At 41.8% G+C, this 23367-nt stretch overlaps 1 protein-coding gene across 1 annotated transcript in view; it reads left to right on the forward strand.

The window, feature by feature from the left end:
• The window catches only part of fbxl18 (F-box and leucine-rich repeat protein 18), a 41446-nt gene that overhangs the window by 5661 nt on the left and 12418 nt on the right, over positions 1–23367 (forward strand). Inside the window, exons 2-3 of the mRNA XM_048609746.1 lie at positions 7–1454; positions 7668–7886. Coding sequence (XP_048465703.1) covers positions 7–1454; positions 7668–7886 — 1667 coding nt within the window. The remainder of the gene's footprint in view (positions 1–6; positions 1455–7667; positions 7887–23367) is intronic.

Raw genomic sequence — 23367 nt, forward strand, 5'->3', positions numbered from 1 at the left:
CTGAAGCTTGACCTGACAGGATGCCGTATGACATCACTACGTCTGTCCAGAATGCTGTCTGTACTCTGTAACCTGCGGTCCCTTGCTTTAGATGTCAGCCAAGGATTTGATGTGGGCCAACTGAGCAGTGAGTGTAAGGCAACACTTGGCAAAGTAACTGAACTGAAGCAGACTTTATTCACCCCTTCTTATGGTGTTGTTCCGTGCTGTACCAATCTGGAGAGGCTATTGCTTTATTTTGAAATCCCAGATCGGACTCGTGAAGGAGAAATGCTCTCAGGCCAACTGATGGTCGGACAAAGCAACATCCCGCACTATCAAAATCTCAAGGTATTCTATGCAAGGCTGTCACCTGGCTACGTTAACCAGGAAGTTGGGAGGTTTTACCTGTCAGTTCTGAGCATTCGGACTCCCGAGAACTTGCGTGCCTTTATCCTGTCCGTCCCTGGAGTTTTTGTTGACACTGGATGCTCCACACGGAACTTTCTAGATTGCATGACCAAAAACTTTAGCTTGGAGGCACTGCAGCTCCCTCGATCCTGGTTGAATGGATCCTCACTTCTACATTCCTCACTTTTGCACACCATTACATTGAGCAACCCTGTCTATTTGAACTTCAGCCATTGCATACTGTCTGGCTGTCAGCTGAGTCATCAAATCATTAATGGAGGCAGAAACGTCCAGTCACTAGTTAGCTTGAACCTCAGCGGTTGTGTCCATTGCCTGCTATCAGACTGCTCTGTCTTTCGCAAGGCTAAAGACGACATTGATTTCGATGTGGTGGAAGCACTGGTAAACTGTTGCACTAACCTGAGGCACCTGAATCTGTCTGCAGCTCACCACCACAGCCCTGAGGGCACCGGAAGGCACTTGTGCTTGCTTCTGGCAAGATTGAAGCAGTTGCGTTCGTTATCGCTCCCAGTGTGTTGTGTGGTGCAAAGTGCCAAAAACACTGACAAACTGCCTAATCATGCAGTGCCAGCTTTACAGGCACAGTCTGTGCGCCGGGGTCTGGGAAAGAAGGTTCGAATTGGAGTTCCGACCTATCCAAGGAATATTCAGGAGCAGCTGTCGTTGAATTTGCCAGCAACTGTGTTTGGGACTCTACTGGAGAATATTCCCTTTTTGGAAGAGCTGGAGTTGATTGGGTCCAGTTTCTCGTCGAATGTGCCTCGAAATGAGCCTGCCATCAGGAACATGCAGCCACCCTGTGACCGAGCACAGCGGATCCGAGACGAAGAGCTGGCACTTATTGGACATTTGCAGCGCCTGCGCAGTCTGACCTTGGCCCAACTTCCTGGCATTCTCACAGGGTCAGGGCTGATTGGCATTGGACTGAAGTGTCAGCAGCTACAGACATTATCCCTGGCAAACCTTGGGCTGCTGGGTAAGGTGGCTTACATGCCAGCCTTGTGTGAAATGCTGAAACACTGCAAACAGTTGAAGGACTTGAGGTGAGAGCATGTCTTTCTTAGAATTTGAAGTTTTCACATGTACTCCAGAAATAAAGGATTCACCGTTTGAGTCAATAGCATTTGCGTCTTCATGTGAAGCTGTCTCTAAATCTCGATAAAGGGAACTTCATTGTTCTAGCACCTTTTTTAAGTTCTCAGGATGTCACAAAGTGCGCAAAGTCAATGTTTAAATGCAGACTTGCGGAGTCTCTTAAAGAGCAATGATTGACTAGTGATGGTGGTGTAGTGGTTATGCTTCTGTACTAGCAGTTCAAAGATCTGCATAAATCATCCATCATCGAACTGACTGCAAATCCCACCCTTTCAGAAGGAGAATTCTGTTTTTTTATAAGGTGATTTTTTTTTTAAATAAAAAAAAACTGGTATCCTTTAAATAAAAGTGACTCCATTATTGGTTGAATGTTTACAAAAAAAGCAGATTCACTCTCTCATGGTTGCGAAAACCTGTCGTCTTTACCAGTTTTGAACTGCCCTCTGGAGTAGCTGAGCATGCCATTCATTTGTATGAAACTGGTCAAGAAGCTGTGGTTCTGCTGATGGCATGATGAACAGTTATGGACCATGCTTCTAATTAAAAATGTGGAATGAGGGAAAGAATTCTGTAAAAGTAGCTTTCTCACTTATTCAACAATTGTGCCTGTGTTGCTCTGCTCCCAAGTGACATTACATTCATTTTGTGGTAGTCATTTCTTGTACTGCTTACTTATGTGTGATCACCCTCTTGTCCAAGGCTTAGTTTGACTGCCATATGCTGCAGTGATTTGTGACATGTTTAATTGTTTTGTTCATTTTACACAGTCATAGGTGGAGGAGAAAAGATTATGGCTGTTTGCAATAATGGAGGAGTTTCCTTTTCTTCTGATACAGCTATTCTGTCCTTGAGTAATTTTGTTCAGAGCCACATTGCTCATATGTAGAATTCGATTTTGTTTCTGGCACACAAATACTTAGGACCCTTGAGGGTAATATTTTTGACCCAAGAAATGCTTATTCATCACGGTGCCCAATTAACGTAAATAAAGCTACAGAGTTGAATAGGGTTTATGTGGTTAGACTGGAATTGTGGCTACAGGGAATTCTGCATCACTATCCACAGGATTTAACAGGCAGCAGTTATTTAGTGGCTAATGTGACTTACAGCTGCTACGTTTTTATTTTATTCTTTTGTGGGATGTGCGTGTCACTGTCTAGGCCATCTTCTATTGCCTTGTCTCTGATTGCCCTTGAGAAGGTTGTACTGACATGCCTTTTGAAGCATTGCAGTCCTTGGGGTGTAGATGCGCCCACAGTGCTGTTGCGAAGGGGAGTTCCAGAATCTGGACCTATTGATAGATGATTGTATTCCTTTTAATGTGTTCTTCCATCTGTAAAGTTCGTGGAAGGTGCTGTTGAAGGAGTGCAAAGTATTTTATCTCCTTTCTGACTTATCCCTGTAAATGATGGGGCAGATTTAAAAGAATCATGAGTTGTGTTAACCATTCACAGAATTCCCAGGTCCTCTTGTAGCATTGGTATTTATTTGAAGACTCCAATTAAGTTTCAAGCATGTTGATGGTAAGGCTTCAGCAATGCTGGATGGTTAAGTTCTGACTTATTGAAGATGTTAATTGCCTGGCATGTGTGTGCTGTGAATGTTACTTATCAGTCCAAACCTGACTGAGTCTTTGCTGCACGCAGGCACAGGCTACTTTATTATATGTGGAATTGTGATTGGAGCTACACACTGCAATCAACAGCGAGCATGCTCACCACTGACCTTATGATGGAAAGAGAGTCATCAATAAAGATATTTAGGAGTCAGACACTACCCTGAGGAACAATTACAACAATGTCCTTGGACTGAGATGATTGGCTTCCAGCCATCACAATATTTCTCTCCTGCATGTTTAGTTTTAATTAAATATCACATCTATCATCTATCATCTATCTTATCTATCATCTTAATGTTGCTATTTCTCTCTATTTTCTTTCTGCCCTGTGCACTCTGGGCCTTTTTCTTTCCACACTGAATTCTAGAAGGCAGCTGCCAGTGGCTCCTCCTTGTATTTGCTCCATATCCTCTCATACCTTCTCTCTTTTCCTGATCATCTTTTGCAAACCTAGCCTCTCCCTTACAATTTCTCCCTCGTTTCTTTTTCATCCACCTTCCCTTTCAATATATTCTTCCTGTTGCTTCTCTCATTTTTATAGCCATCCTGTGTTCCTCTTCCTACTTGTCCCTTCTGGCCTACTCTCTGAAACCCTTGGGCCTGATCACCCCCACTTTCCCCAACGCTCCATGGCCCCACCATTCCTTTTTTTTTTTGAACAATCCCACCATCTTTCTGTTTTCTTCCCACTGTGACTCAATAAAACCTCCAAATTAAAAATGTTACATTTTGAAATCTCTGCAAGTGAAACTGACATTTTGATGAAGAAACAAGCGATGAAGTGTGGAGATGCTGTAGCATGAACCAGCATTGCTTGAGACTGCAGTGTAAGTATTGGTAAGTGGTGAAACCATTGAAAAGGTTTTAGTTTCTTTGAGGAGGATTTTGCATATATGTCATAGAGTAAGAGTGTTAATCTGGAAAAACATTCCAAGTGCAACATTTGAATTTCTTTTGTATATCCACCTGATTATGGAATATCAAAGCCTCATGATGGAAATTCTGCAAGTACAGTCATTGTAAGGATATAGCAAGCAAACCAGAATGGTGCAGGCTGAGGAAACGTGGCCCTGGTCATGGCATGAAAGGAAGGATGAAGCTATTGATGGGTGAGACAGAGATCATTTTGTGTTTCAAACCCCTAAAGGGCACTGTTTACTGGACAGCAAAGATCGCCACGCTCCGATTATTCTTCAGAGATTTACACAACTTGCAACAAACACCTCAAAGCACTGGAAAATTATCACCAGCATTGTCTTCGCACTTTCCTTCAAACTTAGTGGCAAGAAAGGCGGTCCAACAGCAGTGTCTTCTTCTAAGCCAACAGTCCTAGCATGGAAGAGCTGATTGTGCAGAATCAGCTCTGTGGGCCGTGCCACTCGCGGCTGATATCTGATTCCAAAGCAATTGGTCTAGTCAGACCTTGGTGATCACAGGAAACTTTAGAGGTGATAGTAGAAATGAACATGTCTGAGGAAGTCATATACCATAGCCAACTCCTGGGAATACCCAGCTTGTAACTGACTGAAATGGAGAATTTCGTTTGGAAATGCATCAAGAGACTTTGTTGGGAATACAGAGGAGCAAAAGTCAAGACATCAGAAGGAATGCCCAAACTTCCAAGCAGCCCATCTACCCAATTGTTCATGTGGTAGAGTTCTACATTGAACTTACCAGCCATTTCAGAACCTGTGGAATAGTGTCATCCTTGATCCTGAGGGGCTGCCTCAGATCAAGACTTTGTGTGTATGTAATACTGTTGTAATAGATACGTGCTGGATGGTAACTATCCTGCGGTGCAGCTCACATTGGGTTAAATTGGGGGAATTTTAGAATAATCAGGCTGTTGATTCCTGTAGCACTTCACCTAGTCTGGAAGAGAATCTGTTTTTACTTTTCAACGTGATCAAAACCACAGACTCCTGTTTGCTGAATGGCGATTGTTGCATAGTTAGCATTCTTGACTTTGAGTCACAAGGTTCGGCGTTCAAGCAACTCCAAAGCTTGAGCACGGCAATCAAGGCCGACATTTGTGCATTACCGAGGTCAGAGATGCTATCTTCCAGATGAGATGTTAAAGCATCATCCCATCTGTCTGCTGGACAAGAAAGAACCCATATCATAATTTCAAAGAAAACAAGGGAGTCTTCCCTGGTGTCCTTACCAATTTTGTGTCTCTACGGACATGTAGAACAAGTTTTTATAGAGTCTAACTAGAGGCCGTCGATATCAGACAGTCACCAAGAAATCCAAAAGAAAATTCAGAGCAGAAAGCTTTGCCCAGAGAGTGGTGAATGTGTGGATCTCACCTACCTCTGGAAGCAGATGAAGTGAACAGTATAAATGGCCATAAATGGGGAATCTGAGAAGCTACTGGAGTAGGGATTAAAATGGTAGATTTGGATTAAAAAAAAGGGAAGAGGCTTCAGTAGAGCATGTATGCTAGCTTGGATTGTTGGGCCAAATGGCCTGTTTCTGTGCCATATATCAAATACAAAACATGATCACATTGCTTTTTCTTGGTGCTTTTGCTATGCAAAAGCTGGCTGCTGCATTCCCTACACTAAAACAGTGATTATGCTTCATAAATACTTCATTGGCAGTAAGCTTCCTTGAGACACCCAGTAATCGTGAAAACAGTCCTAGAACTGTTTCACATTCCATTTCTCCAGTTTTGTCATTATCTTTCCCAAATTTTCTCTCACTCCTTGGAATGTGAATGCTTCTTTTTTGTTTCTGAATCCTTTCCTCTTGTCAGTGTTGAAGCTCCTTTTTCTGGGACATTCGTCACTGTGGTTCCTACACATGGTCAAATCCCTCTCTATATTCAGTTTCTATATTTCTCACTTGAATTTTGAAGCCCATCATATACAGCAAATGGCATGATGTGTTTTGAGTGGAGTTGAGTACTAAGATTTAACAGGGAGAGCTTGTCAGGGTGCTCATGGGATAAATATGAGAGAGGAAATAGGAGAACGAGGATTGAGGCCTGGAGGAAACATGGTGGTGATGTTGGAATTATTGGGCATGGAACTAATTCTCATTAGGGATAGGGAGTACAAATAGGATTGTGTTGTATGGTGGAATATGGAGGCTGAACTGCCCTGATAAGCAATGATGGAGTGGGGCTAGATTGTATCAGGAAGACAATCTGAGAAACTGGGTATGGGATTTGGAAGTTTGGGTACATGTCAGAGGCTTCTAAGGGTGGGCTCATTAGTAGACTTGGATCATGTACGTTTGGTTTAGTTGGAGTAATTGCAGGTATCCTACACTTTGTTTTGGCAGCATCTGGGAAGGAGGAGTCTGTGGTTTGACAGGCCTAGACATTTGGGGTTTGTGTTGCTTGGGTAAGCAAGTTAAGAGGAAGCGGCTAAGGTAGCAGGGCACACTTAAGTAGCTTTCAGATGTGTTTTGAAAGTCTTGCAGCCCTTTATCTGGTCTGTGCTGTTATGATGTTCAGCAGAGTTACACCAGAAACAACTTTTCCTTTGTGTATCAATCCTTACTTTTCTATTTCTTGTACCATTTATTCCACATCCACAGTATCCTTTACCTGCTCAGTGTAAATCATACTCTGATACTTCTGCATGTGAGAAGTACTTTCATGAATATATTTACTGTTGCACGTTATCAACCTGACTGCCGGTAAAACTTGGCTGGTTGCTCTTTGACTATAACAAAGTCACACATTTACTTAAGATCCAAACGTACACTTGCCAGCAAGGTGACCAAATTGAATATTCTTTCAGAGTATTAGGTTGCTGTGTGGGTTCATATACAGTCTTTAACGCAACAGTTGCTGCCTTTACCAGTGGCACTGTCAGCTCAAGAGCAATTTGAAAAAGAAAATCATAATTTTATTTTCACGAGGGTGTATGAAGAGTTTCCTCCCGCTTCTAGCATCCTTTGAACCTATCTTAAAAATTTTGGCACATGCTGCGGTATGGTTCTGGTGTATACTATCAAAGTTCCTTTTGTGACCAGGAGGTTATTGTTATGTGATGTTATGCTTGTTGCCAGGAGGAAATTATTTGACTGGGGACACATCAGCCGATCTCTAGTTTTGAACCCATAGGGTAGTGTCCAGATAGGTACAAAATGACACCAAGAAAGAGCTGAGAATGCAACACTGAATCCTGGCTCTCAAGAAAGTGACAGAACTATAACATGACGCATCTACACAGGCAGATGTCATTATAAAGACGGTTATAAGAATTTGTGTAGGGAAAATAATTGATATGCAATGTGGGAAGAAACAAAAATCTTTATATAGATCTAGTTCCTTCTTGTTAGTTCTGATGGAGTGATGAGCCAGAATTGGCAACTAGACATGTTCCAAGCAGTTAAGAGTTAAGAGATTTTGGAAAAGCAATAAAGTATCCACATGTTGAACAAGAATAAAAACTAATTTATGTTTGAACTTTGTTGTGTGAGTAGGATGTGATGAAAATGCAGATCTGCTTTGAAAGCTGGTACTTTACAAGGTTGTAGAACACCCCGTTCTGACTTGCAGTTTGTTGTTATTTTGTTCCTTCTGCAGACTAGAACAGCCGTACTTGTCAGCAAGTGCACAGTTCTTTCAAGCACTGGGGCACTGCTCATCACTGGAGCGATTCTGCATAGTTTCTCGGCACGGAACCTTCCAGCATGATGCAGTGATATCATTCATGACCAAGTGCCCAAATGTCATCATGTGTCACATGTTTACAGGAGAGACTCTGGTGGCCTGCAAGAATCTTCAGCAAGCGCTGATCACAGGGTAAGTGAAAGGAAATTGCTTGTCTACAAAAGCAGCAAGTTACAGGTGTGGTATGTAAAAGTAAACAATGCTCAAGGTCCGAATGTGTTGGTGGAAGCACACCAAATAGCTTTAATGGATCTAACAAATGCTAAATAAAGTGCAGGTATTTCTGCCATAACGCATGTTTCGTTAATGTGAATTGGCTATAATGCAATTGAATAGTGGACATGGAATAACGTGAAGTTTCTACTGTACAGAATAGTGATTTTCTACAACGCAGGGTCACATAAGAATGTAATGATTGCATTGGAGGAGAAATACCTGTGGATCAGATAACTAACAGGTTGCCTTTCTGTCCCATTAATGCATTTGGGTTATAGGTTTTAAAATGTTCTTTAAATTAAGATTTCATATCTTAAAAGCTATCTTAAAAACTTGTCACAAAGTGGTTGGTGTCTTGTTCAGGCTGTCCCTTTTACTGTATTCCTGAGGCCATAACCATTGCTTCCCCTCCCCTGCACAAGGTTTAACTGAGCTTGCCGTGTGTGGCATTAGAAAGTCTGCAGTCGCCCTCAAGTGTTACTGTGGTAAGGAAGGGCATACTAAGCAGCCAGCATTTGCATTGCTGATTACGATCAATGTGTCTCTTGCTGGAAATTTGTACATTTGGATGTACATCATTGATTGTGATAACAACTGACATCCCAACCCAAAGTCTCTTGATCACGTAACTTATAAATATTGTCTAATTTTCACACATGAAGATACCAGAAGGCTCCACAGGTTATTTGTGGATCCTGCAGTTAATAGAAACTCTACACTTCACAACAGCAGGTTGTTTTGATGTGCAGTGCCGCGTGCATATAAGAATAGGAATGGGCAGCTTATTTTGTAAGCATTGAGCAGATGCCATAAATCAGTTGATCTTTTTGGCATAATGTTCCTTGTTTCATCCTATACAGGATTACAGATAATGTCTGATTCTGCTATTTTGCTTATCTAATCAGAGCAAGGGTAATTCTGCTCCTTAGTATCACAGGGCATTAACACTAGTTTAAATCATTAAGGTTCCAGAAATTTCTTTACACTTTCAGTAGGGGGCAATATTGTAAGATGTATCAGACTCTAGTTGTTTTCCATTTTTCATACATAGGCAATATAAAGAGTGTTCTGCAAGCTAAACACTGTAATGGAATTGAATTGGACCAAAGTATTTAAGTGTTTTACTGCTGTATTGTGACATCCTAAACATCATCTCTAAATGGTGTTTCAACAGAAAGGTTACAAATAGTTTAGGATTTCTTTTCTTGCTCTTTCTATCGCACTGCATCGCTTGAGCACGTTTGGTGTGAATGAAAAGAGCAGCAGTTGTGCAGAGTTATTAGTGGATTGTTTGATTTATACGGTCGATGTGGACTCATAAATGATTCATGGGTACATTATCCTTTTCATAATGGATAGAGGTACTTAATCCCTCTGGATTTCCTGAAAATGTTATCTGTAATCTACATTCTTGTGTGTGATGTATGTGTGTTTGAATGTAGCTGCACTTTCGAATGATAAAATAGGATGGGAGAGGAAAAGCACAACTTCACATTTAAGGAGTACTGAAGTATAAAAAGCAGGGGTAAAAAATACAATTGGTAGGAGAGATATCAGGAAAAATTAAAAGCATTGAAAAGTGACACTGGGAATACGCAGTCACTTGCTCACTCCCTAATTTACGCTGTTGCCCAAAGGGCTGAGTTGAGTGGACTTTTTTTTCCCCCCGATGAACCACTAGCTTTTATAATGCATACTTTGAGTTCCTGGTGGATTTGTTATAACGTTAGTCCGTTTACAGATGGTACTTTGGATTTTAAAGTATGTGGCCACTGCTGCTCAATTGCTGATTCTGTTAACGTCATTTTTCTGAAAATATGGCCTGAAGTGAAGACCTATTTATTTTCCCTATGTCGCCATGCTGTAGGTCATTGTGTAGGAGGTTTAGCTTCCCCCCACTTTTACCATCCCATGCTATATTTGTACTGCAGTGAAGTTAATCATGTGACACCCAGTGAGATTAATAAGAGATATGGAACGAAACCAGTGTGTCCTTGCTTGCCTCTTTGAAGCCCGCAGCATTCTTGGTTCATACTTTTTGCTGCTTTGAAATTGATTACAGATCACGCCGAGTAGCCTAGAATCATTTTTTGACAGCAGGTTATTAGCTGTGGTATTTTGCAGTCAGCTGTTTGTGGATGTCCTCATGCTAAGGCAAAATGGATCCTTATTCAACTTCTAAATAGTATCGTGGAAAAGGTAAAGCATTTCTTCAGGATAAAGAGCATTAGGCTTTAAGATGAGTCTTATTGATCATATTTACTCCAGGTGAATGTTTGAATCTTTCCACTGCTGATTAATCCTCTATCAATCCCTATTTTTTTAGTCTCCAGTGACATTAGGATGCACATTCCATTTCCAGTATTTTCAGACCAAATGGTGGGAAAATGCAGAGGAGCTATTCAGACATGTTTTCCACATTTACCAGTGCATCCGTCAGCCATGGTGCGTGGACTTGGCAAGTCAGTTCAGCATAATGAAACTCAGCAGGTCTGGCAGCATCTGTGGAGAGAAAATCAGAGTCAGGTTTTGAGTTTGTTACCACTACTTGCTCTGAAAAAAGAGTCACTTGAAACATTAAATCTGTTTCTCTCACCACAGATGGTGCCAGACTTGGGCTTCTCCAGCATTTAAGTTTTTATTTTCAAACTCCGATATCTGCAGTATATTTTTTAATTTCAATGTGATAACGTGGCCTGGAACTTTAAGTTTAATTTAACCTCTAATGATCCATTCCAAATAAAAACGTGGAGTGTTAATGCAGAAATTTTAGATAGCTCGGTAGCAATTAAAAACGAATAGTGGGAGCCCTTCCAGAGTCAAAAGGACTGAATCCTGTCCACAAGTTATGAATCAAACCCACTAACTCTACTTTCAGACTTGAGTTGGGCATTAATATTGCTGGAGAAATACTCTTTTTTTTAAGCTAGTTTCTTCCAAATCAGCAGTTAATGATTTAATTCAGTCTATACCCTGCTAGATTTCCTCTGCAGTCTTCCCAAAATCTCTCCATTTGATTTTTTTCAAAATATTTATGACTTGCTTTCATCTTGAAGGTCCACACCCCAGGCAGCTCCCTATTACTAAATAGGAACCTGTAAGTAGTAGATTGTATGTCAGTGTTGCTTAGCGGGTAGAACTTGCACCCTGAGTCACTATCCCACAGACTTGAATACAACAATCCAGTGCAGGCATGATGGATGGAATATTGAGGGAATGTTTGTACTGAATCCAGCAGCGAAGGAGATCTTTATAGACACCACAGCCCCATTTTGCAGCAGTCGGTCAGTGAGCCGTGTTCTGTGGTTTTAAATGTCCAGCCCTTTGACAACTCCTGTGAAAGCATAAGGGGTAAACCATGTAGTGTCAGCGCAGGTTTAGGTTGGCAGTTGGGTGAGTGGGTTACGGTGCCAACTAGGTAGGATGCGGAGTAAGTGAATGAGTGCTTACGGTCAGAGTGGGGACTGGGGGAGCCTGCTTGTTGGTTGGGGCTACATTGAGAGGTCATGGGCTTTGGGTCTTGGATGGAGGTGGAATGGGAGTCATCAAGTGGCAGTGGTTCGGCTGGTGTGTGGTTGGATTGACGCAAGGTACTGGGTCTGGAAGCTGGGTGTGGAAGGTGGGTGTTGAGGAATTGGTGATTCTGGGTGTGTAGGGGAATTGCCACCTGGCTAGGGGTGTGCAGTGATTCGGTCTGGGGATGGGGGTAAATCAGAGGTGAGGCAGGGTGATATCAGGAATGGCAGGGGTATGTTTTGCGTTGGGCATGTTTGGATGAGGGTGTCGGGGATCAGAGGTATAGTTGGTGGGCCCAAGGTGGTGACCGAGTCAGGGATGTCCGATGTTAAAGAAGGTTTTTAATCCTCTAGAGCTGATGGCCTAGTGATATAATCACTACAGTACCTGGGTCTCTGGATGAATAATGTTCTGGGGACCCAGATAGTAGAATTTGAATTCAATAAAAATAAATTGGGATTAAGAATCTAATGATGACCATGCAACCATTGCCGAATGTTGGGAAAACCCATCAGGTTCACTGATGTCCTTTAGGGAAGGAGGTGTGCCATCCATACCCAGTCTGCCCCACATGTGACTCTAGACCCTCAGTAATACGGTTGATTCTCAACTGACCTCTGAGCAATACATGCTGGCCTGGCCCACGACATCCACATCCCGTGAATGAATAAAAATAAACAAGATTAATTGAGTTGGAACCTCCAAGGTTTTCACTTTTTAAGGAGTTTTCTCAGCGGGTTCCAGACAGGGGAGTTGCGCATCAGAAGTTTCAATTTTCTGGGCAATTCCCACTGAATCAGCTCCATCACAGACTATGCACAGACTCTGGTCCTGATGCACAACTCCAGTCTACGCTATTGAACTGACTATTTGGGCCACTGTCTGTCCACAAACTGAAACTCTACTGTTGAACAAGCACTCCACCTAGTGGCTCAGCTAAAACTGAGCAAAGTTACACAATGTAGGAGCAAACTACTGCAAATGCTGGAATCTGTACTGAAAACAACAAATGCTGGAGATCACAGTGGGTCAGGCAGCATCCATGGAGAGAGAACAAGCTAACATTGAGTCTAGATGACTCTTTGGCACTTCACATCAGCGCTGAGGATTATTTTTTAAACTGAGTGATTGATTGTTTCACATATACATAGACTGCCTTAATAGAAAAACTTCCCGATTATTTCATAGAATCCCTACAGTGTGGAACCAGGCCCTTTGGCCGAACAAGTCCATACCAACCCACGGAGCGTCCCACCCAGACCCATTCCCCTATAAACCCACCTAATCTACACATCCCTGAACACTACGGGCAATTTAGCATGGCCAATTCACCTAGCCTGCACATCTTTGGACTGTGGGAGGAAATTGGAGCACCCGGAGGAAACCCACACAGACATGGGGACAATGTGCAAACTCCACACAGACAGCCGCCCAAGGGTGGAATCGAACCCAGATCCCTGGTGCTGTGAGGCAGCAGTGCTAACCACTGAGCCACCGTGCCGCCCCAAATGTTGCTGCAGGCAGCGGTGGGATGATGTGTTATTGTGGCAAAATGAAATTGGCTGTAAATATTCATCAGGTCAAGCAGTTTTTGTAAGGAAAAACATTTCATATCAAGCATGTTTTGTCTGAAATGACAGCATCTGCGGTAATTTGATTTTGTAGTGCTAGTGTGCCATTCTGTTCAAGCTGGTCGTAGGTTTGGATCCCTGCTCTGTATTGAGTTTGCCAACTGGTTGGAGAAGGTGAGGGTAACAGTGGTGGAGTCCGGTATCTCTGTTGGGGTGGTTCAAAGGCAGAACTATTTTTGATCCACGTTCTGTGATGCTTTTGCAGTCTCTGTGGGCAAGTGACAGAGTCTTTGAACTTTGCAGCAGCTCTGTGTCTTAGCTGCAGAATAGCTGCTGAGATAGGCTATAGAAGAGCTGCTAGTGCACATTGAATCCTAAGTCTGTTCAGATTGCTCCCAAAAGAGGATGAAATAACTACAGCCTGTATTGACCTATATATAACATTGTAGGTATTGTACTCACATCCATGTTCAGTTTTTGTTTTCTTTTAATAAAAATGAACTATACAGATTTAAAACTCTCCTGATTCCTAACATTATTCGAACATAATTTTTCTTTTATCATAAAACACTGCAATTTTGAAGCGCATTTGATTTGCTTTTTAAGGATTTAGTTAACTGTTAATTTTGTCTTGAAGCATGTTTTTTTTAAAAAAAGTAGTATCAGAGATATTCTACTTTTATAGCTTAGTGTTATTGCCAAAAATCAGTAGAAATAATATTTGTTTTAGAAATTGTATAAACAGGAGTAAATCTGTGCACATGTTGTGGGTGTGAAACCTGAAAGAACCACAATGCAATAGAGTGGATCCTGACACAAAAAAAGCACAGATGCACTCCTTCAGTCATTAGCCATGCATTATGCCTCAATGAAGGCCAGATTTTTGGGCCCAGTTTGCGCTATCTGCCAACTGCAGTTTCACCAGCAAGATGAGAATCGGCAGGGAAATAAAACAGCCTTTGTTCTGCAGTGCGAACATCATTGGCAGCTCGTTTATGAATGACTAAGCTGTATGAATTTTCCAGTATAGGCACCTATACTCAGCAAATGGAAAGTTGTCTTCATCATCTCGTAAACTACAGACTGTGGCACTTGGTTCTTTGACTGTAATTTATGAAGTTTTTGACCTAGCTATGTCTGAAGTGACAATTTAATACACCTACAGTCTTTTATCTTATATTTTAAGGAGTTGGATTTTTGTGTCTATTGATCCCTAGGTCTGCAGAAGGATATGATTTTCTTCATATATGGTCTGGTTATGTTCCTTACTCTTAATCTTCACAAAGAATTTTCAGCAATCTATTTTAAAAGAAAAGGATAGACTTTCAATGCCACCTGATCAGCTCAATAACACTGATTATTATTAAGTACAATATAAGAATCTATGCCCACAGCTGGTGAGTGCGGTCATGCTATAATCTCGCAAACCTACTGCCTGCAAACATATTGTAATAAAGTCGGGGCAGAATGATGTAAACGTGATTGTGAGTTTAGTTGTATGAAGGACTGACTTCAAGGAGGATAGTCAAAATCACAATCTGGATTCTAATTGTATGTAAAATCTTCCATTTGAAAAGTTAGCACTGTGTTTTGTTCCCCTGTTTACCAAGTGCAGCATGTCATGATTGTGATAGTTTATTCCATTTTGGCCTCGATGTTTTGTGGCACACTGGTAATGTCCCTGCCTCTGAGCCAGAAACTCCTGGTCCAGGTCCTACCTCAGGATTTGATGGCCATGAAAGGTATGTCCTAACACAGCCAAAGAGATTGATAATCGATCTGTAAATCCCTCTGACACGCCTACAGCAGGCAGCCAGAGCGGGGGAGACACTTGTTAGTACCTACTAACTGGTCTCTATGGCTTAGATAACAAGGTGTAGAGCTGGATGAACACAGCAGGCCAAGCAGCATCATAGGAGCAGGAAGGCTGACGTTTCGGGCCTAGACCCTTCTTCAGAAATGGGGAGGGGGGGGGAAGGGTGTTCTGAAATAAATAGGGAGAGAGGGGGAGGCGGATAGAAGATGGATAGAGGAGAAGATAGGTGGAAAGGAAACAGACAGGTCAAAGAGGCGGGGATGGAGCCAGTAAAGGTGAGTGTAGGTGGGGAAGTAGGGAGGAGATAGGTCAGTCCAGGGAGGACAGACAGGTCAAGGGGGCGGGATGAGGTTAGTAGGTAGGAAATGGGGGTGCGGCTTGAGGTGGGAGGAGGGGATAGATGGGAGGAAGAACAGATTAGGAAGGCGGGGCGAGCTGGGCTGGTTTCCCAAGCCGAATATGAGTTGCTGTTCCTGCAACCTTCGGGTGGCATCGTTGTGGCACTGCAGGAGGCCCGGGATGGACATATCGTCTGAGGAATGGGAGGGGGAGTTGAAATGGTTCGCGACTGGGAGGTGCAGTTGTTTATTGCGAACCGAGCGTAGGTGTTCTGCAAAGTGGTCCCCAAGCCTCCGCTTGGTTTCCCCGATGTAGAGGAGGCCACAACGGGTACAGCGGATGCAGTATACCACATTAGCAGATGTGCAGGTGAACATCTGCTTGATGTGGAAAGTCTTCTTGGGGCCTGGGATGGGGGTGAGGGAGGAGGTAGCACTTCCTGAGGTTGCAGGGAAAAGTGTTGGGGCTGGAGGGGAGCGTGGAGTGGACAAGGGAGTCACGGAGAGAGTGGTCCCTCCGGAAAGCAGATAAGGGTGGGGAGGGAAAAATGTCTTTGGTGGTGGGGGCGGAAGTGTCGGAGGATGATGTGTTGGATCCGGAGGTTGGCGGGGTGGTACGTGAGGACGAGGGGGATTCTTTTTTGGTTGTTATTGCGGGGACGGGGTGTGAGGGATGAGTTTGTTTGAGCACTGCGTTAATGGAGGACTTGTCTTAAAGAAGTGCAGGCTTTAATTTCATGACCTCCAGGTATGTCTGAATGCTTTACAGCCAATTAAGCATTTTTGAAGTGTAGCCTCTGTTTTATAGTAGGAGGTGGGGCAGCCAATTTCAATGTTATGATAGATCCTTTTTTATGGTTTGACTAGGGGACAAATATATACCAGTTCCCAGGGGTAAACTTCCCTATCCTCCTCCTGAATAGTGCCACGGGATCATTTACATCCACCTGAGAAGACAAAGTCTCAATTTAACATGTTATCAAGAAGCAGTAGCTCCAACTAAATTTGGTACTAAGGAGTGAGACTGATCCTACCTGATTTGAGTCAAAAGTGAGAGTGCTACCACTGAGCTACAGCTGATGCCAATCCTAAAAGCACTTTGTTGAAGCATGTCTGAGCCAGAAGGCTCAAGTTCAGGTTCTGCCAGAAGTGTTTCGTAACACATCTGAACAGGTTATAAAAAAAAATCTATAACCGGAGGAGTATGTTGTTTTCTGGAAATATTGATGTCTGGAAATAACTTAGCAACTGGAATCACAAGTTTGAAAACATAATATGGTGCATTTTAAAAAAAACACCTTTGAACAGAAATGCTTAGGAGAAATGAGTCTACTGGTCACTTCAGTCGTACCGTTGTAAGAATATAAATTTAGTCTAGATCATGTAGGTTGGACTCTCACTATTGTCAATAAGCAATATTTTGCTGATATTTGATCATATTTTGGAAAATAAATCGCACCAAGCTTTCCAGATAATGCAGAATAAATAAATTGACCTATATGCAATCTGTTAAACTGGTATTTAACTGCCTAAATTAATATCAGATTACATTGAGCAACCCAGCAAAACAAAACATCAATATTTAGTTTACAATAATTATTATTTGGGCAATAGCAGAAGCAGCTGCACAAAAGAACTTGGTCTGCTAGACCATTACAGAGTGTAGGTACAAATATCAGGAACCGAGGCACAATAAGATTTCCGTTTATTTATACACTGGTCCCATTGTAGACTGGCTTTGGCAGAGTTGCCAAGTTGATGGTGAGATAGCACTGAATTAGCATCTACTATGGTCTGTTGGATCAAGATGGTTCATGCTAAATTCATCTGTGTGTAATCTAGCTGGACAACTATTACGTCAAACAAAATGATTTGCAAAATATTCAAATAATATGTTAGTCTCGTACACTTTTTTTTGTTATTGAATAAACTGAGCAGTAGTGCACACTTGTAGCTGTTGATGTTGGTGGAGGACTTGCATTGCCCAACTATTATATCTGGAGTTTATGCAGAGTCTGACATTCGGGGGCATTGCAGTATTTCTTAGAATTGATTGGCTCTCTACAACAAATTCAAAGTGTTTTTAACTGTCTTAAATATGAACTTTGCAAAAATGTTTAACACTATTATTATTATTAAGATAATATACCTGGTTGCTATTATTCTGTTGCTGAGTGCAAATTGACAGTTGTATTACTTGCTTTAACACCGTGATTAACTTCAGAAATATTCGATAGTCTGCTGAGTGCTGTGGGGCATCCTAAGACTGTGGAAAAGGGCAAAAAAACTCAATTCTTCCTTTCACGTAATAGGAGCCATAAAAAAATAAGAAGAATATTGAGCTAATCTTTCAGTGTTTACCTAGCATGGCAGGTGTATGGGTTGTGCAGGTCACTGGATGTAGGTTATATTAATGAACTTCATTTTTCAAAGAAACTCTAATCCAGAAATTGCAAAAAAAATTCTCATTTGTCTTTTTTTCCTTGAAGTGCTTTATTAGTGTTCATTTAGGATTGTCACTTCAAAAATATTATGTAATATCTGTTTTAATTGCTCTGGTGGGTCTGCAGTTGCCATGGTGATGCTTACTTCCACCCATCCGTGCATGTACATTGGGTATGCAGACAGATGGACAAAGGAACTGACAGCAGTGTTGCTGGGAAGGGTATGTGAATGAGAACACTATGGTGAACGTCACTAATGGACACCTTCAAACATTATTAGGATCAATTGTGTCCATTTTGAAAAGCAAAGACACCAAGGCTTAGAACAGCCCACCAGTTCCAGTCTGACATCACTTATCCATCGTGTAATTCTTTTACTTCAGTAATTAGCTAAGATGATTCCCCTCACTGCTAGTCCCTCAGCATTTTTGTTTATTCAAATGTACTTTTTAAAAACCCAACCCTTACTGTAACTTGTTGACTTTTATAAACATTGCACTTTATTCACCAGTAACATAGCAATTGTTTCATACTTAGTATACAATTCAGTCAAAACTCCTCAGTGAATAGCTGTATAATTCAGCAATTTAGAAAGTTTTTTTGTATATGTTTCAAATGCTTGAAAACCTGCTATATAAAAATTAACAACCATTAGCTCTGCTTCCAACAATGGAGGAAGTAAGAATTGCCACTGTATTAAGGTAAGAGTCAAACCTGTACTTTTGAAATGAAAATAATGATCACAAGTTAATGTTCCCCTGCCTCAAAAATGCTCGTTGTTAAAAAATGATTAAAATCTCTTGTGGAATTTTATTTCAGTTCTATTCTCTCCTCTTTTTCAAGTCTTCATCCAAGAGGGTAGCCAAGTGGCTTGCAGCCAGGTCTCTGCCAGTGCACTCTGTAATTACCCACCAGGAGGTTGGTGAAATGGGCCAAGAAGACTTCCTTCTGTCCCTGTGGGGACTAATCAAGCAAAAGCATTCTGGCCACAGTTTGCAGTACACTGCATTGAATCATGTGCTAGTGTGTTTAATTTGTTGTAACGAAGCAAAAAACCCCTATTTTATATTTGGCTGTTAACAAAGTTAGTAATTTCCAGTCACCAAATCGAGGTAGTTTCTGAGAAGGAGCCTGTCATAATTCTGTGATTGCATGTTGACTAATTTATGCTTTCATTCCTGTTTTTCCCTCCTTCCAGCTTTCACTTATTCTAAAGGTGTTTGACATGACTTGGAGTATTGCTCCAGTGTTACTCTTGGCACGCTACCCTCTGCTGTCATGACTGTTTGTTCCATGTGTGTGCCTGGGCAATGAATGTTAGCTGGTTGTTTAACCAGTTTCCAAATTACTTCAGTGGAGGAGATATTCTAGTTCTTGCAGCCCATTTTGAGACTTCGTAGGTCATTTTAGTTGGAGCAAAGCATCCTTGTATGTTAAAGACTGAGCTACCCTGAGGAGATTGAAGATTAATTGGAGGGGATTGAGTTTAAACCAGTTGGAGCAGGTATGCAGTGTAAACAAAGCAGGGAACAGTTGGAATGATGGTCTATTAACAGACTAGGCCAATTTTTGTTGATCTTTAAGTCTTTTCAATTCACGCTTTTAGACTGTCAGTTGGATTAAATGTCACTTGAGCAAGTTGTTTTATTTTGCTTTCTCTGTCCTGCCTGTTTGCTCTTCTCTCTTTTTGGTCCGACCCCTCGTAATGAATGTTTTTCTTTTATGGCTGTTGCATTTTTCCTTTCAATAACAGGTGGGACCATGTCACCCACAAGCCTCTCTACAGCTGTGATTGCTGCGGGGTTGTGATTCTTTCAGATTTGTCTCTGCCTGTTTTGGAGCTTCCTTTTTATTTAATGTTTGTTCCTCCTATGAAATCAGTGAGCCTTGTTGGGTGGGGTGTACAAGTAGAGATATCCCTCTGGTACCTTGCCCAAGTGAGTATTGTTCAGATATGAACCTTGATGAATACTAGTAATCCTTCTGTCAGTAATCACCCTAGCAGACATTTTCTTTGTTGCTCTGCATGCGAACATACTTTCACATTATTGCTTTGTATTGCTGAGTTTCACATAGTCTGGCATGGCTGTATTGTGGATTGAGTTGTTTAAAAAAGGATGAATTGTGCGAATCAAGACTTTAACAACTATTTACGAATAGGTCAAGAATAAATATGAAAAAATACCGTAATTAGTGGGGTTTAGTGTGAGAAAGTAGTCAAGTACTGGGAAAGATACAGACATTACTTCAGTCAATATCAAGTATGCAAATACTCTACTCCTCTTCCTCTCTGCCTTCACCCTCCAAAAATGTGAAATGTTTTCGGGACAGCTGATTTTTTTTTTGAAGGCTGTCATGGAGAAAAGGAAAGGATGGAGAGAGAAAGAGAGGCTTTAAAAGTTGGAGGTGATGGGAACATAAAAGGCTAAGAGAGAAACAACATCAAGAGACAAAATAAGAATACGCATTTCACATCAGCAGGTCAGTCATCAGCCATTCGTTTGGTTGTTCTGTGGGTTGATGAGCTTTCTTCTTGATCTCATATCATCTCCCTTCGTCATCTGCCCTGCCTCAAATCCAGCTACACTTCAGTGAAGCAGGGCTCGCTATTGTGGGCTGTCCAGTGTGCACTCCTCCCAGCTGTTGAAGCCAAAGCCAGTCGTCTTCAAATAGATCCTACAGACGAACTGAATATGTCAATGAATGGATATAAGGATCCTGCAGGGAAGCAGATACCTTGAACGTAGATTCATAAATTCCATTCTTGTGCAGCAACTTCACTGGGCAGGCCAATGCCTCAGAATGCTGAACCCTTCTACTTCCAGTTCCTGACTGTTCAAGAGCCACAGGAAATGATTTCTGGATAGAAAATGGTCACAATAATCACACCATAAGATGACAGGGCACATAAGGCCAATGTAGCCTGTTGTGGCTGTGCTGACTTTATTTGAGCAATCCAATTAATTAAACTCCTTTACTTTTTGAGCTTATTCCTTCCGACCTTCTGCTAGTCTGCATGCAAAATCACTTGGCTGCATTTGTATTGTTAATAATTTAGGTTTCTTTTTGTGAGGTGAAGGTCTGATTTGATTGAGCTCTTTTGCTAATTTGAATGAGAAATGCACAGTGTTCTGTATTGTACTTCAATTGCCTTTTTTGTTCTCAGAAACCTTATGAAGCTTTTGAGCAAATTTTAAATGAAAAGCAAGCAAACTGCTGTTGTCAAAGACTGTTTAATGTTCACGCATGAAATAAGTCGTGGCTCATCTAGTTAATCATTATTACCTTCATCTCTCGCCGTACATTTAATATAAATGTCATTCCCTTCCACTGTAATAAGCTTCACAATTTACACAGGTGGGCAATGTACATTCCATCGTATTCGAACTATGGAAGAGCAATGTCTGACTTTGGAACTGGTGGAGATTGTGTTGCTTTCAGTAAAGCTTTGAACATCAAAGCACTTCTGTGTCACAAAGACTTTAAAGCATGTAACGCTTTCTTCTAACCCTATTATAGGAATACTCAAATTTTTATGAATCTGTTTTCCTCAGATTGACGTCCTTCATTTTGGATTTTTATTACCTTTAACTCTTTGATGTCTGGAAGTTGGTTAGTGACTTTTACTTTTCTGGTGAAGAGTTTTTGGAGTCCCACTTTTATGTGATAACTGCTGTTATGTGCAAAATTTGAACTTAACAAAGCAGAACTTCAAATGACAACTTTGAAATGATTAAACAAATTATTGTTTGTGAGTCTTAGTATATTATTAGTGCAAGTAGTTCGTTGCTGTTATTTTTCTTTTACAGATGTGACCATCACTGACTCTGCCAATATTTATTTCCTTGAAGGCTTTAGTGAGTCTTTGCAGTCCATGTAGTTAGAGGTGCACCCACAGTAGCAAGGACACTGATGGGAACATAAAAGGCTAAGAGGAAAGGAAGTTCAAGAGTTGCGAACCAGCGGCAGTGAAGGAACAATACGATACCAAGTCAGTATGGTGTGTTGATTGGAGGGGTACTTGCAGATGGTCATTGGCCAGGTTGGGTTTGTCCTGCTTTTTGTGTATAGGACCTACCACATTGTCAGAATGTTGCATGGGCCCATAGCCTTTGCACTCCCCCGTGCTTTTAGCCATTTCTTTGATATCATGTGGAATGAATCAATTGGCTGTTGATGAGTGTTGAATCTCAGTATCACAGAAATGTTACGGTGCAGAAGGTGGCCATTTGGCCCACTGTGCCTGCACCAGCTTGTTTTAATAAGCATTATTTCCTGCTGATTCATCGGTATTGATTCATCAGCACAGGAATGGAACGGTACATGGTAATCAGCAGCAATTCACCTGATACCATAAGATCTCCGGCATCAACTTGGAAGGCTCCCATGGCAACTCCCTTCGACCGTTACACCACTCTGTGCCACCACCTCGACTGAGTGATGCAAATATTACTTGCCACTTATCAGCCCACGCCTGAATGTTGTCCAAATCTTGCTGCATTTGTACACTGGCTGATCCAGTATCTGAGGAGTTGCAAATGAGGTTGAACATAGTATGATCATCAGCAAATATTTCCATCTTTGACCTTGTACTGTAGGAAAGGTCATTGCTGAGGCAGCTGAGATTTGATCTAGGTTTTTATTCTGAGGAACTCCTGCAGCCAATGTTGGTACATGGCCCTAGATGTTAGTGAGGCAGGCTTAACCACATTAGCAGGGCTGGCTGAGCTGTTGTCACTTCCAGTGCCTAGGTCATTGGAAGGTGGTCTGACTGGGTTCTCTTCTGAAACAGTTTGAGAATATTGCTAGGCTTATTTCAGAGGGCATTTAAAAGTCAATCCACATTGCGGTAGGTCTAGAGGCTTACGTAGGCCAGACCAGGTAAGAATGGTAGATTTCCTTCCCCAAAGGACATTAGTGAACAAGACTGGCTTTTACAACCATTAACAGAGGTTTCAAGGTCACCAGCTCTGAGCCTACCTTTTTAATTCAAGATTTATTAATTGGATTTATGTTGCTCCAGCCACTGTGATGGAATTTGAACCTATTGTTCACCTTGCTCCATGCTGACCTTTCTATCTTCAGTCTGCTGCACTGTTCCGATGCAGTTCAACACAAACTCGAAACAGCACCCGATGGTTTTCTGGACTCAACATCGAGTTTAACAACTTTAGATCATAAACTCTGTCCCCAATTTGTTCTGTGCTTTTGTTTCTATTTCCCTTTCTATTTTGGTTGCATTTGTTGGCACCGCAACAGCAGAGGTTGCCCTCCCAGGCAGTTCCAGTGCCTGTGCCATCACTGCAGTTCTGCAGGACGTGGATAATGGCTTCATACTGTACTCAGTGCCTGAGTACAGAAGCGGTGAGCTGGACAGTTTTCAGGGGGGAAGGTGCGGCTTGTGGGGCACTGAGGGAGAGGCAGCATTAACAGACACACTACCAATTCCAGTTTCTGTTCCACGGTGGAATGGCTACACAGTGATGGCATTAACAATACTTGACTTACTGCTCATGTGCATTGGCTAGAGATGCACTTTTATTGTTTTGCTGAATTGGTCTATCTTTTCTAATCCCTTCTCGTTGCCTCATTTAGACACAACCATTGTTTCTTCACCACATCTGTGACCACTCTCTTTGGCTGTTGCATGCTGAAATCTTTTGTTATTTAACTTCAACTGGCCTCTACCATATCCAAGACAACAAGGTGCAG

The sequence above is a fragment of the Rhincodon typus genome, chromosome 21 (genome assembly GCF_021869965.1).
Source record: "Rhincodon typus isolate 14 chromosome 21, sRhiTyp1.1, whole genome shotgun sequence".
Taxonomy (NCBI): domain Eukaryota; kingdom Metazoa; phylum Chordata; class Chondrichthyes; order Orectolobiformes; family Rhincodontidae; genus Rhincodon; species Rhincodon typus.